The sequence below is a fragment of the Phocoena phocoena genome, chromosome 13 (genome assembly GCF_963924675.1).
Source record: "Phocoena phocoena chromosome 13, mPhoPho1.1, whole genome shotgun sequence".
Classification (NCBI taxonomy): Eukaryota; Metazoa; Chordata; class Mammalia; order Artiodactyla; family Phocoenidae; genus Phocoena; species Phocoena phocoena.
The window spans coordinates 85,228,206-85,244,688 of NC_089231.1; the positions used below are offsets into that span (position 1 = coordinate 85,228,206).

Here is a 16,483-nt window from a genome sequence, read left to right on the forward strand (position 1 = left end):
GCTCGTGCCCATGCCATCGGCAACGGTGGCCAATTTTGGGGTGTCATTATAAATTCAGCGATATATAAAACGTTTACAGTTCATATTTTCCAATCAATTGCACTCGTCCTTGTTGGGGCTGTTTCCACTTTTACAAGCTTGGGTTGCTTTTTATAGAAAAGTTAAAAATAAAAATTATTTTTTAAGAAAGAAAAAGTTAAAGCCCCACCAGGTCAGGGAAGACTTCCGGGCGGTGGGGGCGTGGAGATCATCAACCTCACAGCCGCCTCTCGCGCTCCGGCCAGGTCGCCGGCGGGTCCCGCGTCCGGGGGCGGGGCGCGGCGTGGGCGGGGCCTTCGAGCCTGTGCGCGCGGGGCGGGGCAGGCGGCGCGGCGGCGGCGGCGGCGGCGGCGCGGCGCGGGCAGAGGTGCGGTGCTTGGCCACCGAGCGCGCCAACGCGGTCCCCGCTGGAGCCGCGGCGTCTCACCGTGCGGCTCTCACCCTTCTCCCGGACCCCGCATCCCACCGGCCCCAGGATGGGCGCGCGCTCTTCGGGCGGACCCCGGGCCCAGGCTGGGTTCCTGCTGCTGCTGCTGTTCGGGCTGCTGGCCCCGGGCGTGCAAGGGGCACGGGGCCGCGGCGGCACCGAGAAGAACAGCTACCGCCGCACGGTCAACACCTTCTCGCAGAGCGTCAGCAGCCTGTTCGGCGAGGACAACGTGCGCGCCGCTCAGAAGGTGGGCGCCGCGCCCGCGCCCGCGGTCACCTTGCCGCAGCCGCCGCGCACCCGGGGCCCGCCTGGGCCGTGCGCGGCCTCCGGGGCTGCAGGCCGGCCGGGGCGCGGGAAGAGGGGGGCCCGGGTCTGGGGCGGGGGAGCCCGGTCTGAGCCCCGGAGCCTTCCGCCTGCCGCCCAGGCCCTGCCCAGCCAGCGTCGGGTCTGGGGGCCGGTTCCGGCACAGGGCCTCGGTGCGCCCTCTGTGCCATGCGGTACTTCTCCTTGGACCTTGCCCCCGGGGGTGCGCGGCCCGGGCCTCCTCTGGGCGGCGCTGACGCCGGCCGCGCCTCTCATTCATTCATTCAACACGTTTGAATGAGCGCCTACTGTGAGCCAGGCATCGTGGCGGCTGCCCGGTGCGGGGGGGAGGGGCGGGGGGGCGCCCTGCCAGCCAGCGCCCGCGCCCTCTCCCCACGCTGCTGCGCTCTCCCCAGCAACCCCGAATTTCCCGTAGCCTTGCACCCGACCCACTTCCCCTGAGCACCTGAGGCCCTCCTTCTTCTGCTTTGAAGATATTTAGGCTTTTTACTTTTTAAATTATTTTTTAAGAATGGGAGTAATGCAGTCTGCTCTGTTGCTTTGGCAACCTGGCACCGTAACAACCCTTTTAAGCACCTACTGTGTGCTGGGCCTTTCACTTGGAACGTTTTGTTTACTTTGGAGCTGTTGAGGAGACTCAGACCCCTGGGGATGGTGTTGAGCGCTCCGAAGAAGCGCAGGGAGTTCTTTCTCCCTTCTTTGCCCTCGGTAGCCATTCGGGGTGAAAGTCCCCCGAGAAAGGGGAAGTGAATAGGGGGACAGTTACCTGTGGTCAGGCGGTTCCTTACTGCTCGTCCTCTTAATTCCTTTGCTCTGCGCCAGTCCTGGGGTTTTGGAGCGGAGAGAAGTTTGGGTTTAAGTTCCAGCTTTTACTGGATAGCTTTGGGCAAGTGGCTTCACTTTTTTGAGCCTCCGTTTCTTTATTCCTTAAATGGGGCTAATGATAATATCCTCTTGGTTATGAGTTTGTAATTATGAATCGTTGGTACCTTCTTGGCTCAGAGTAATGGCAGAATCAGTGTGAGCTACTGTTGTTAGTTAATATCCTGGCCAAGGAGCAAATCAACATTGCGAAGCCCCGCTGAAAGGGCTTTCAGGGTTTAAAAAAAGTTTTCTGGTGCTTGAGGTGGAGGGGAAAGGAAAGAACATTAAAGCCCGAATCAGATTGGCTGGATATTCTAATTGGATGAGGTGAAATACAAGTTAATTTGTTGGGAAAACTGACTTCTGACCACCATCTCCTATGGGTGTTCTGAGCCTCCGTAGAGGTTGTGGGTTCTGGCGGGATCTCTTTGTAGGTGGCCACGGAGGGAGGAAACAAAAACACCTGAGTGCAGAAAGGTGGCCATCCAGTCTGCCTGAGTGTAAAGGGTGAATCTGCGCTTCCCTCCTGCCATGTCCCTGAGCCATTTGAAGGCAGAAATCATTCCTTTTACAGCAAAAAGAAGTGTGACTTTTTTTGAGGAGGGTAAGCACAAGTAACCCATGTCTTGGCCGACGGTCCTATCTGAGAATATAAGGTCCGCGGGCGTGAAATACAAAATAGATACTTAAGAGTCTAATATGGGTTGGTGCCAATAAGACAGCTGTATTCTGGCAAAGAATCTGAGAATCTCGAGGTCAGAACTGAAGTTTTGTGGTAAATGAAGTTTTGTGCCTTCAGTAGAGATGGCAATAATACTAATTTATTTGTTTAGGATGCACCTTTTATCCTTTTTTTTTGGCCAAGCCGCATGCAGGATCTTACTTCCCTGAGCAGGGATTGTACCTGAGCCCCCTGCAGTGGAAGCGCAGAGTCTTAACCACTGGACTGCCAGGGAAGTCCCCAAATGCGCCTTTTTAAAAAACGATCTAATTGGTTTTATTCAGCAATTCATGAACTGGGCAGCATCCCTTCTAGCAAATAGGTGGTCCAATGTTCTAAGTCCTTTTATAGGTAGAGTAACTCACTTAATCCTTAGAACAGGCCTGTGAGGTAGGTACTATTAATGTTTCCATTTTACACATAGGGAAACTGAGGCACAGAGTGGGGAAGTGACCGGCTTCAGGTCAGACTGGGTGGAAGAGCCAGGATTTGAACCAGGCACAGTGGGTCTGGGGACCACACTGGTACCCTCACTGGTCTTCCAGCATCATGACCCTTCCTGATTCCCCTAATCATTGTGGCATCTAGAATGAGGCTGCCCCGATACTTCCTGCCTAGTGTAGCCTAGACCGGCCAGGCTTGGGGGAAACTGGATCTGCTAGCGACCGTAGTTTTCAGCGAGCCAGACCTGCTTAGTGGGTTGTGAAGTTTGAGGGTGTTTAATGAAACACTCCATGTTCTACTAGGACTTGTCTAAAGTTAACCCCTGACCTTCTTCTGGTTTGGAGCATGGGCCTTGCTCTCCAACAGACATGGGTTCGAATCCCAGCTCTGCGTCTCACTAGCTCTGTGACCTTGGGCCGGTTGCTTGACCTTTGTGTGTCTCATTTGTGCAAAGGAGGTAAATTGGACGGTTGAATGTGATTAGTCAGGTTGTACAATACCAGGCACTTAATGAGCATTTAGTAAATGGTAGAAGATATTTATATAAGAAGGATTCGCCTGCTGTAATTTAGTGTAAGGAAGCACCGTCGTTCAACCTACTCTTGATGGCCAGTGTTTCACTAGTTTCCTGTCTTTTGCCTCGTGAATCCAGGCTGCAATCAAGGTCCTTCTGTATAAATGTTTTGGAGCGCGCGTAGACAAGTTCATCTGTAAATTGTTAGAAACGTCATTGCTGAGCCAAAGGATCTGTGCGTTTTAAAAGTTTTAATTGAAATATAATTGGTGCACTTTTCTGTGTAAGTTATACAACATAATGAATTGTCACACACCAAACACGCCCATGTGACCAGCATGTAGATCTAGAAAAGTATGGTCGAAATCCCCCTGCCCCAAGACAGCCCCTCTCCTGACTCTGACTGCGTAAATTAGTTTTGATTGCCGTGTCCTTTATGCACAGTTCCAGTTCATGTACTTTTTTAGTACTGAGAGATATTACTGAATTGTTTTCCAGTTATACTCCCATCATACGTGTGAGGGCTGGTTCCCAAACCCTCTCCAACCAAGTGTCAGTAAACTTTTTGGTTTTATTATATTACTGTGAGATAGATGGTCTTTTCACTTATCCAGAATACATTGGCATCTTCTTTTCTGGGAACTGCTTTTTGTTTTCCTTTGCCATTATTGAACTGTTGGTCTTTATTTTTTTTTTTAAGAGGCTTACATTCTTTTGCTTTGTAAGCAAATATTTTGAGCAGAGTAACTTTGACACTTTCCAGTCTTTTTTTTTTTCCCACCAACATTCTAACAGCTTTATTGAGGGGTAGTCGACATAGACTACACATATTTAACGTGGGACAAAAGTGTACACGTTGGTAAATTTTGCCATATGGATATACCCCTGAAAACATCACCACAATCAAAATAACATTTCGTTTTTATTTTGAAAAGCTGAAAGAATTGAATAAGGAACAACTAGAAACTCCACCTGGGTTCACCATTTCCCTCCCCCCAAACTGTTTCTCTTTCACTAACAAGCACACACATACACACGCTGTTTTTGAAAGTAAATTGCAGACATCGTGACACTTTTCTCCTACAAACCCATAATACTGTGGCCCCTCCACCCCAAAACTTAAATTTAGTACAATAATATTTTGTAATATACAGCCCATATTTGCATTTCCTTTATAGCTTTTTAAAAAAAAGCCAGCACCCAATCAACGCTTGTCTCTTTAGTTCCCTTTAGTCTGTCAAAGTCCCTTCACCCATTTGGGGGTAAGGGAGGCTTTTACGACATTGACATTTATGTCTTTTTTTTTAATAGCTCTATGGAGCTGTAATTCAGACACTATACAATTCATTCACTGAAAGTTCAGTGATTTTTATTATATTCACAGGGCTGTGCAACCGTCACCACAATCAAGTTTAGAACATTTTCATCCCCCCTCCAAAGAAACCCTATACCCATTAGCAGTCACCCCCCTCCCCCAGCCCCTGACAACCCATCATCTTCTTTGTCTTTATGGATTTGCCTATTCTGTGCGTTTCCTACAAATGGAATCATACAGTGTGGTCTTTTGCATCTGGCTTCTTTCTCACTCAGCATCGTGTTTTTAAGGTTCATCCCTTTTGTAACCTGTGTCAGTATTTCGTACCTTCTTATGGCTTTTTATTTATCCATTTATCAGTTGATGGTCCTTTGGGTTGTTCCCACTTTTTGGATTCTATGAATAGTGCTGCTTTGAACATTCATGTGCAAGTTTTTTTTTTGTTTTTGTTTTTTTGCGGTACGCGGGCCTCTCACTGTTGGGGCCTCTCCCGTTGCGGAGCACAGGCTCCGGACGCGCAGGCTCAGCGGCCATGGCTCACGGGCCCAGCCGCTCCGCGGCATGTGGGATCTTCCCGGACCGGGGCACGAACCCGTCACCCCTGCATCGGCAGGCGGACTCTCAACCACTGCGCCACCAGGGAAGCCCCATGTGCAAGTTTTTATGCGCATATATGTTTTCTGTATTTTGGAGTATGTACCTAGGAGTGGAATTGCTGGGTCATACGGCAGCTCTCAACATTTCAAGGAACCTCTGTGCAGCTGTACCGTTTTACGTTCCCACTAGCAGTGTACGAGGATTCCTTTCTCCCCATCCTCGCCAGCACATGTTCTTGTCTTCCCCCCACCCCTTGGATGCATTTTATTTAGTTTATTTTTTAATTGAAATGTAGTTGATTTGCAATATTATATTAGTTTCAAGTGTACAACATAGTGGTTCAATATCTTTTTGGACTCTACTTCATTTATAGTTATTTTAGAATATTGGCTGTATTCCCTGTGCTGTACAGTATATCCTTGTAACTTATGTATTTTATACACAGTAGTTTGTACCTCTTAAGCCCCTACCCCTATCTTGCCCCTCCCCCCTTCCCTCTCCCCACTGGTAGCCCCTAGTGTGTTCTCTGTATCTGTTTCTTTTTTGTTATATTCACTGTTGTATTTTTTAGATTCCACATATAACAGTTATCATTACAGTATTTGTCTTTCCTTCTTTCTTTCTTTCTTCTTAACTTTCTAGCCACCCGGCGTGCAAGACCTTAGTTCCTGGACCAGGGATCGAACTTGCGCCCCCTGCAATGGAAGCACGGAGTCTCTTTTTTTTTTTTTTTTGCGGTACGTGGCCCTCTCACTGTTGTGGCCTCTCCCGTGGCGGAGCACAGGCTCAGCGGCCATGGCTCACGGGCCCAGCCGCTCCGTGGCACCTGGGATCTTCCCGGACCAGGGCACGAACTCGTGTCCCCTGCATCGGCAGGCGGACTCTCAACCACTGCGCCACCAGGGAAGCCCTCTTTTTTTTTTTTATAATTAATTTTTACTGGAGTATAGTTGCTTTACAATGTTGTGTTAGCTTCTACTGCACAGCAAAATGAATCAGCCATACATATACACATATCCCCTCCATTTAGGACACTACAGTGCATTAAGTAGAGTTCCCTGTGCTCTACAGTATGTTCCCATCAGTTGTCTGTTTTATAGATAGTATCAATAGTGTGTACGTGTCAATCCCCGTTCTTCCCACACCACCCCTTTCCCCCTTGGCATCCATACATCTGTTCTCTACCTCTATGTTTCTGTTTCTGCTTGACGGGAAGCGTGGCGTCTCAACCACTGGACCTCCAGGGAAGCCCCAGTTTTTGTCTTTCTCTGTCTGACTTATTTCACTAAGCGTAGTACGCTCCAGGTCCATCCAAGCTGGTGCGAATGGCAAAATTTCATTCTTTTTTATGGCCAAGTAATATTCCGGGGTGTGTGTGTGTGGGTGGTGTGTGTGCGTGAACCACATCTTTCTCCATTCATCTGTTGATGGTTGTCTGTCTCTTTTAGTGTAGCCACTTTAGTGGGGCTGACATGGTATCTCCGTGGGGTTGGGACAGGCCAGTTGACTTTTGAATTTTCATACGATGCATCTTACCTGATTGCATTCCCAGGGTTAGATTGAGGAATTACAATTCCAGCAGGAATTCTATGCGAGGGTCTTGTGTCCTTGCTGGGCACAGGCAAGGGCAGTTATAAATTTCAGGGGTACAACATAGTGATTCACAATTCTTACAGGTTATACTCCATTCATAGTTATTATAAGCTATTGGCCGTATTTTATAGGTTGTAGAAAACATACAAGCTGTGTCGTAGGTTCAGCTTTTCACGTGATTCCTGTGAACTGCTTCAGGCTCTGGGCTCCGCTGAACCCCCGTCTTAGTCTGCAGGGCTGCCGTGAGGAAGGACCACAGCCTGGGCAGCTCACACAGAAATGTACCATCTGGAAGTTCTGGAGGCTGGAAACCTGAGATCGAGGTGCTGGCAGGGTTGGTTTCTCCTGAGGCCTCTCTCCTTGGCTGGCAGGTGGCCGGCTTCTCCCTGTGTCCTCACATGGTCTTTCCTCTGTGTGTGTCTATGTCCCCATCTCTTCTTGTAGGGCCACCAGTCCTGTTGGATCAGGGTCCCTCATACTGATCCCATTTCACCCTCGCTGAGATTTGGAGGAACACGGTGCAGCCTGCAACACTCCCTGAGGGCTCCTGTGTCTTCACACAGACAAGGGAGCCAAGGAGTCACATTGCCCAAGGGGAAGCCACAGTGAGTGGTGCCAGCCCCCGGGGCAGAGGGCAAGTGTGGTTCCCACCGCTCAGTCCAAAAGGCCCACAATGGGTCTGTCCCTGCAACACCCTCTCCTGCCCTGGCTGGTCCCCAGGGTGGGCCTGACTTTCCTCTGAGCCAGACCGGACCCTGGTTGAGCCTGTGGGTTTCTGAGCACCTGCTTGAAGACGTTTGTTAGGTGGGAAGGGGATGGCTCCGTTTGGAGAGAGGGCCGGACCTCCATCCTTGCTGGGAGCGCTGGGTTGCCACCCAGCAAATCCTCGGGTCTGACACAAGCAACCTAAGCAGCTCCCATGTCCTGAGGCCTTTACAGGTTCTTATGGCTGTCTTATCTTAGTCCCATTTTACAGCTGAGAAAGTGGAGGCACAGACAGGGTCAGCAACAGCAGCAGCTGTTGTCTCTTCCTCCCCAAATAAGTACTTCCTCACACCCTTTCTAGGAGAGCTGGTGCCCTTGAAAAGCCCAGTAGCTTTTGGTATTGGAGCTCTTTCCTCTTTCCTCCACTTGAACAAAATGTACAAGTTGCTACTTATTGGCAAACGTGTACAAATCACGCGTACTTTAAAGAATTACGACAGGAGCAACAACGCGGTAGATCCCTGAAAGGGAATGCTCTTTGGCAAGAAAGAGGAATTAAGTACCAATACATGCTGCAACACGGGTGAACCTTGACAATGTTATTTTGAGTGCAAGGAGCCAGGCACAAAAGGTCACGGATTGCCTGATTCCACTGGTATGGAAAGTCCAGGAAAGGCAAAGCCATGGAGATGGAAAGGAGATTAGTGGTTGCCTAGGTTGGGGGTGGGAGGCGATGGGGAGTGACTCCTGACAGGGACAAGACTCCTTTTGGGGCGATGAAAATGTTCTAACGTTAGATTATGGGGAATTTCTAAAAAGAAGCTGTGAATCGTGCCTTTTAAAAACGGGAACTTTATGGTATGTAAATGATATGTCAGTAAATCTCTAACCAAAAAAGAATTATAACTAAACCAACACCAGTGTGCCTTCTCTTCAGGTGATGATACATTCTCTGAAATCCCCTCACCCACCTACCCCTGCCATAGAGACGGACAGTGACCCTCTCTTCTTTCAGACACTCAGATACTTCCTCCTTTTTTTTTTTTTTACATCAACCCTTCCATTATTTTTTTTTACTCTTCCAGTTTAAAAAAAACCTCTTTTTAGATAGGAGTACAGTTGATTTACGGTGTTATGTTAGTACCCTTCCAGTTTTTAAATAGCAGCTTATTGAGGTATAATTCCCATACCATACAGTTCATCCATTTAAAGTAGATCGTTCATATATAATTTCCGTATATTCACAGGGTTGTGTAACCATCACCACAGTCAACAGTAGAACATCTTCATCACCTCGAAGAGAAATCCTTTAGCTCTCAACCTCTCTCCCTAACCCCTAGCCACTGCTAATTTACTTTCTGTCTCTATGGATTTCCCTATTGTGGACATTTCCTATATTTGTGGACACTTCCTATTCATGGAATCACAATTTATGGTCCTTTGTATCTGGCTTCTTGTCCTTAGTGTAAGGTTTTCAAGTTTCATCCTTGTCGAAGCATGTGTCAGTACTTCATTCGTTTCTATGGCTGAATAATATCCCATTGTGTGGATATGTCAGGTTTATCCATGTGGTCTTTAAATATACAAATCCCTTTGGTGCTTGCAGCTAGGAAATTTAAGGCTAAAAGGATGATGTCCTTGCAGAAGAGTCTTGGGGCCAAAGCTTCTGTTAGAAGATCGGGGACTTCCCTGGTGGTCCAGTGGGTAAGACTCCGCTCTCCCACTGGAGGGGGCCTGGGTTCAACCCCTGGTCAGGGAACTAGATCCCCCATGCATGTCGCAACTAAGAGTCCTCATGCCTCAACTAAGACCCAGCACAGCCTAAATAAATAATAAATTTAAAAAAAAATCGGATGTCAGTAGACATTTTGAACCTCTGTTGGGTGCGTCAAAGCATTTCACACAAATCTCATTTAACGCGCAGAACAGCCAGCTGAGATGGGTACTTTTAATAACTCCACTTGTCAGGTGTAGCCCTGGTATATAACGCATATATATTCTACCCACGGCCACCCAGCAAATAAGGGGCAGACCTGGGACTTGAACCCAGACAGTTAAGCTCCCAACCCCGCATGCTGTCAGCCAAGCGACAGCAGTAGCACAGAGGTCAATGGCATCCTTTGCTCTCCTGGCCACTGATCCAACACTACTCCTCTTTCCCCCTGTCCTAGAGGATGGCTCCAACCAGGATATCCAATTTTAAATGCTGTAACCAATTCACTTCGAGGCATTTAACCTCTCCGCGTGAGCCTTGCAACACTCGGGTCCCCCTGGGAAGCTGGGAATAACCTAGGTGCCCATCCATAGGGGATTGGATAAGCGGCTGCAGATATGCCATCTTTGCAAAGAATGAGGCCGCTCTGTCCTGCCTGAAGTTGAATAATCAAGGCTGAGTGTTCCGTGAGAAACACGGCAGAACTGTACATGTATGCTGCCGCTGATGGGGGAAACATTTCTGCCACTCCTCACCCGGTGCATCTAAGAGAGGATCCGCAAGCGCGTGGTAACAGCGCTGCCACTGGAAGGGGGTTTGGGTTGCGGGGAGTGAGACTTTATACCATGTGTATAGAATATCACTTTTTCTTAAATTTGGCCGCACTGCACGGCACGCAGGATCTTAGTTCCCTGACCAGGGATTGAACCCGGGCCCTCAGCAGTGAAAGCGCGGGCCCCTAACCATTGGACTGCCAGGGAAGTCCGAGAATATCACTTATTATTATTATTTTTTTAATATCACTTGTTTTTTAAAAAATACAGCAAAACGGGACTTCCCTGGTGGTCCAGTGGTTAAGGATCCGTCTTGCAATGCAGGGGACTCCAGTTCGATCCCACAGGCCTTGGGGGCAACTAAGCCCGGGCACCACAGCGAAAGATCCCACGTGTCGCAGCTAAGACCCAACGCGGCCAAAAAGATAAATATTTTTTTTAAATACAGTGAAATGAAAGTGCACCTCATATTCATCCTCGGAGCGCTTCAGTAGCCGTGGGTCCTTAAAGCTGGGATGGACGTGGCCTCTCTCTACTGTTTGCACACGCTAGGGAGATGCTGATGGGACTTGAGTGTGAGAACCACAGTTCTCGCCCTTCAGAGTTGCTCCCATGCAGCAACGTCCCAGCCTCCGGGCGAAATAGGTTGGTTGCAGCACCTCCCACTGTTTAAAAATGAGAAATCAGGCAGAGACTTTGACAAAAGAGTCTGCCTAGAAGGGCTCCAGGAGGAATCGGAGGTGGAGTGAGCAGCTTTGCAGAGAGCTCCCGGCTGCCCCGATGCATCCCTTCCCCCGTAGGAGGGAGATTTGTCTAGATTTGCTTGGTTCTTGGCACCTGGACACTTAGTCCCGAGCTCCGTCAGTCCCCTGGGCTACTCGGCCAGTCCTGGGGTGGCCATCGTCATCGGCCGGCTGTGTTTTCTCGTCCAAGTGTAAGCTTGGCCGGACTAGGCAGGAGGGAGCTTTGGCCGGGTCGGTAATGATCTCTCTCCCGTTTCTGCAGTTCCTGACGAGGCTGACCGAGAGGTTCGTGCTGGGAGTGGACATGTTTGTGGAAACCCTGTGGAAAGTTTGGGCAGAGCTCTTGGACGTCCTTGGACTTGACGGTAGGTGTGGGGGGCATTCATGTGAAGGCACCGTTTCATTCTGGTGCTTGTTAAATTATGGGAGTGGTACCCACGGCGGGTGGCACAAGAGAAAACTAGGGGGGCAGTGAGGATACGAGAGGACCTTTTTTATTGTCATTGTGTGTGTAAATAGCTGAGATTCCCAGATGCTATTTAGGATAACGTGCAGGTGGGCAGTGCCAACTTGTGTGCCCCCAGGCAAACCTCGGGGACTGGAGGTGGAGTCTCTAGGTTGTTGGGGTCCGTAACCAACTACTCCAGTTACTTAGACAGAAAGGGATTTAGTGCAGGGAATGCAGCACTCACACAATCATCAAAAGGGCTGAAGGAGCGATGTGTGACCACCCAGGGGGTTGCTGCCCTGGTCTAGGAATTGGATGGCAGCTGCTGGAACCCTTTGAATTCAAGCTCACGGCCCTGGTCCAGGTTGCTGCCTCTCTCCAGGAAGCCTGCAGCAGTCTGTGTCGGGGTCCCCTAGACCATCCCTAGGTTCTGTGCATCTCCAGGAGGACTCCCGGGACCCAGCATGCGGCCGTCCTCACAGCTGTGGTGTATTACAGTGAAGGACACAAGGCACAGTCAGCAGAGGGAAAAGGCTCACGGGGTGGAGTCTGGGGGAACCAGGCACAGGCCCCCAGAGCCCTCTCCCAGGGGCGTCCCACAGGATACTCTTTATTCCCCGAATGAGGTGTCATCTACCAGGGACGCCCAATAGAGGCTCGGCCTCCAGGGTGTTTATTGGCAGCTGGTCATGTAGGTGCTCTCTGCCTGCACTTTCCAAATTCCCGACTCCCCGAAGGAAAACAGGCGTCAGCGTGAACCACACTGATTGTAAAAACCTCCAAGCCAGGGAGCCCCTGTTCTTGGTGAGAGGAGGGAGCCCTCACTGCAATGTGCATGCAATTCACTCAGCTCTCCAGGACGCCGACCAGGTGCCCCCAAGTTGAACTCAGTTCTAACCCTATCTCCTTGGAGGTAGCATCTGATCCTACGGGTCACGGGCTCAGTCCCACAATCGGCCCCACTTCAGACACCAGTCACAGATCCGTGCTTCTGACAGACTAGTGTAGATCAGAGGTTCCCACGACCCCTCCGCACCGTGGGTTCAATTAATTTGCTAGAGCCGCTTGCAGAACTCAGGAAAGTTTACTCACTCACTAGGTTACTGGTTTATTATGAAAGGATATAACTCAGGAACAGCCAGGTGGAGGAGATGCATGGGGCAGAGTTGGTGGGCAGGGACTCGGAGCTTCCAGTTCTGAGTTCTATTGTCTCCTTGGCTACTGGTGATGGATTAAACCTTCAGCCCCTCCTGGAGGTTAGAGGGCCTAACCCTCTAATCATCTGGTTGGTTCCCCTGGCAACCAGCGTACATCCTGAGAGGCTTTCCAGAATCACCTGATTAACAAGCACAGGTGTGGGTGAAAGGGGCTATGAATTAACAAGACACTTTTATTGCACTTGTCACTTAGGGAATTCCAAGGGTCTTAGGAGTCTGTGCCAGAAATAGGGATGGACACCAAATACGTGTTTCTTATTATGTATCACAACCTCACACTCCAGAAATCCAAGTTCCCAGATGCCAGCCAAGGGCCCACCTTGCCAGCAGGTGTTTCTAAAGAGTGGCCTCAGGCCTGCTGGGTGAACTCTTCCCTGCACAGCTCCTAACTAGGGTCCGTTCTCAGAGCCATTTTTTTTATTACTGCTTTTATAGTAGTGATTTAAAAAAAAACCAAAGAAGGCAGGTCAGGTCACTGTCCTTAAAGCTGCCCAGCGACTTCTTGCTGCACTTGGAATCGACCAGGTTCACACCAAGGACACTGCAAGCAGCAAGGATCTGCCCAGCCCCTATCCTGTTCTTGGACACGCTGGGGTCTTTGGTACCTTCCAGTCCCTCCAGGTGTTCCCTGCTGGGGGTGATCCTCCCAGCCCTTTGCCTGCTCCCATCTTTCCCATGCTTGGGTCTCTGGTACATGACACCTCCTTCAAGAGGCCCCTCCTGACTACCCTGTGTGAGGAACCTGGTCCTCAGTTCTCACCCTCAGCTGTAACATCTCCCTCCTGTGTGTGTGTGTTACGCATCTCCCTTCTGAGATCCCGTGAGTGGGGTCTTGCCCGCCTCCTCCAGGCTGCAACCTCGGACCCGGCTCTGCCCTGGCACAAAGGGGCCCATCGTTAATAAGAATTGGAGGCCTGGGCTTCCCTGGTGGTGCAGTGGTTAAGAATCTGCCTGCCAATGCAGGGGACACGGGTTCGAGCCCTGGTCTGGGAGGATCCCACATACCGCGGAGCAGCTAAGCCCGTGCGCCACAACTACTGAGCCTGCGCTGTAGAGCCCGTGTGCCACAACTACTGAGCCTGTGCTCTAGAGCCCATGAGCCACAACTACTGAGCCTGCGTGCCACAACTACTGAAGCCCGCATGCCTAGAGCCCGTGCTCCGCAACGAGAGAAGCCACCGCAATGAGAAGCCTGCGCACCGCAACAGAGAGTAGCCCCTGCTCGCCGCAACTAGAGAAGGCCCAGGCGCAGCAACAAAGGCACAACGCAGCCAAAAATTAATTAATTAATTAATTAATTTTTTAAAAAGATATATGAATGGCTAACAGGTACAAGAAAATGTATCAATACTACATTACTAGTGGTTCAACATTACTAGTCATTAGGGAAATGCAAATCAGAACCACAATGAGGGCTTCCCTGGTGGCGCAGTGGTTGAGAGTCCACCTGCCGATGCAGGGGACATGGGTTCATGCCCCAGTCCAGGAAGATCCCACATGCTGCGGAGCAACTAAGCCTGTGCGCCACAACTACTGAGCCTGCACTCTAGAACCTGTGAGCCACAGCTACTGAAGCCCGCGCGCCTAGAGCCCGTGCTCCACAACAAGAGAAGCCACTGCAATGAGAAGCCCGTGCACCACAACGAAGAGGAGCCCCCTCTCGCCGCAACTAGAGAAAGCCCGCGCACAGCAATGAAGACCCAACGCAGCCAAAAATAAATAAAATTATAAAAAAACAACAACGAATTTTTGGTGTGTGTATATATACGATGGAGTATTATTCAACCATAAAACGAAGGAAATCCTGCCGTTTGAAACAACGTGGATGGACCTGGAGGACATTAAGCTAAGTGAAATAAGTCAGAGAAAGGCAAATACTGTAGGAGCTCACTTATATGTGGAATTAAAAAAAAAAAAACCTCATAAAATGAGAGATCAGATTTGTGGTTGCCAGAGACAGCAAGTGGGAGGCAGGGGAATTAGAGGAAGATGGTTAAAAGGTACAAATTTGCAGTTATAGGATAGATAAGTCCTGGGGATGTCACGTACAACATGATGACTGTAGCTGACACCGCTCTACCGTATAGTTGAAAGTTATCAGGAGAGTTAGTAGACCCTAAATGTTCTCAGGAAAAGGAAGAAACTTTTCTTTTTTGTATCTATATGAGGTGATGGATACTAACTAAACTTGTGTTCATCTCACACTATATGTAAGTTAAGTCATGCTGTACACTTTGAACGTATATAGTGCTGTACGTCAGTTATATCTCAATAAAACTAGTAAAGAAAGCTGCATGCTGAAGTAGGATGTGTGCCTCTTTCAAACGGTTTGGTTTAAAAAAAAAAAGGTATGTGACTAGAGATGGAGCAAAATGTTAACCATTGTTAAACCTAGGTGGTTTTGATAGGAGTATTTATTTTACTATCCTTTTAAATTTTCTATTTGAAAATTTTCTTAAGTCAGGCACACAGAAGATGCAAGTCCTCCATTTCACTCCATTCTTTTTTTTGGCGGTACGCGGACCTCTCAACTGCTGTGGCCTCTCCCGTTGAGGAGCACAGGCTCCGGATGCGCAGGCCCAGCGGCCATGGCCCACGGGCCCAGCCGCTCCACGGCATGTGGGACCCTCCCGGACCGGGGCACGAACCCGTGTCCCCCGCATCGGCAGGCAGACTCCCAACCACTGTGCCACCAGGGAAGCCCTCACTCCATTCTTAAGATGGAACTTCATGTGTGGGTACCAGTTACAATTAGGTTTGACTGTGAGTAACAGAGACCCCAAATAACAGCAGCTTAAACAAGATGGAAGCTTATTTCTCTTATGTGAAAGTTCACAGGTAGGTGGTTAGGCAGGTAGGTGGCTTTGTAGCACATTCTCCTCGGGTCCGAGGCCCCTCCCATCTTATTGCTCCCCAATAGGTGACCTCCCTTCCCTCATGACACAAGACAGCTGCTTCTATTCCAGCCATCACATCCACATTCCAGCAGGCAGAAGAAGAAGAGGTAAAGGGCATATTCCCACTACTTCTAGGAAGCCACCCCAAAACATTTCTGCTTACCTCTCCTTGACCAAAGCTTAGTTATGTAGCTGCAAGGGAGGCTGGGAAACGCCCTTATCCTAGGCAGCCGTGTGCCCAGCCTAACACTGGGCATTTGTTACTATGGAAGACAGGAAGAAAGGAAATTGAAGGCCAGTTTTCAGGCTCTGCCCCACCTGAAAGGTGTTTCAAACCCACGATATGACAGCATTGCCCTGTCTTATCCTGTCTTTTCCCAGGACTTGGTATAAAGGCTAATGAGGCAGCCAACTTTAATTCCTTGGGTGTAGCAGAGGCAGAGGCAGCCAGTGAGCTGAGCTGCCCACCCCCAGCTTGCAGAGAACCCCCTGACCCCGTGTAACCGGCCGCTGTCCCTCTGTTCTGTCCTGCAGTCTCGAACCTGTCCCAGTACTTCAATCCAAGCTCGGTGGCCAACAGCCCCACACGTGCCCTCCTGCTGGTGGGCGTCGTCCTCCTGGCCTACTGGTTCTTGTCTCTGACCCTGGGCTTCACCTTCAGTGTCCTGCACGTGGTGTTCGGCCGCTTCTTCTGGGTGGTGCGGGTCATCCTGTTCTCCATGTCGTGCGTGTACATCTTGCACAAGTACGAGGGTGAGCCTGAGAATGCCGTGCTGCCGCTGTGCTTCGTGGTGGCCATCTACTTCATGACCGGGCCCATGGGTTTCTACTGGCGCAGCAGCCCCAGTGGCCCCAGCGTGGAGGAGAAGCTGGAACAGCTGGAGAACCAGGTCAGACTGCTCAACATCCGTCTCAACCGAGTGCTGGAGAGTCTTGACCGCTCCAACGGCAAGTGACAACCAGCCAGCCGGCCGGGTCCCCTCCTCCCAGCGCCCTCTCTCCGGAAACAAAAAAGAAGAAGGAAAAAAAGAACGCCAAACCCCAAACAATCTTAATAAACATGTCTGAGCAGGAGAGTGGCGCTTTGCGAGGGTGTTTCCAGCCACGTGTCAACTCTTAGGACATCTTCCGAGAAGAATGGGACA

The 16,483-nt window shown here is 49.9% G+C and overlaps 1 protein-coding gene across 1 annotated transcript; it reads left to right on the top strand.

Moving 5' to 3' along the window:
- The first annotated feature begins 408 nt into the window (after positions 1 to 408).
- Positions 409 to 16,352, top strand: BRI3BP (BRI3 binding protein). The gene is made up of 3 exons (XM_065890476.1): positions 409 to 716; positions 11,039 to 11,141; positions 15,873 to 16,352. Exons 1-3 carry the CDS (start codon positions 516 to 518, stop codon positions 16,292 to 16,294), a joined length of 726 nt encoding a protein of 241 aa, XP_065746548.1. The 5' UTR covers positions 409 to 515; the 3' UTR covers positions 16,295 to 16,352.
- Positions 16,353 to 16,483: the final 131 nt, after the last annotated feature.

Coding starts and splice junctions, on each gene's coding strand:
- BRI3BP (XM_065890476.1), top strand. CDS start 516: ATGGGCGCGCGCTCTTCGGGCGGACCCCGGGCCCAGGCTGGGTTCCTG. Junction 717..11,038: donor ACGTGCGCGCCGCTCAGAAG/GTGGGCGCCGCG, acceptor CCGTTTCTGCAG/TTCCTGACGAGGCTGACCGA. Junction 11,142..15,872: donor GGACGTCCTTGGACTTGACG/GTAGGTGTGGGG, acceptor TCTGTCCTGCAG/TCTCGAACCTGTCCCAGTAC.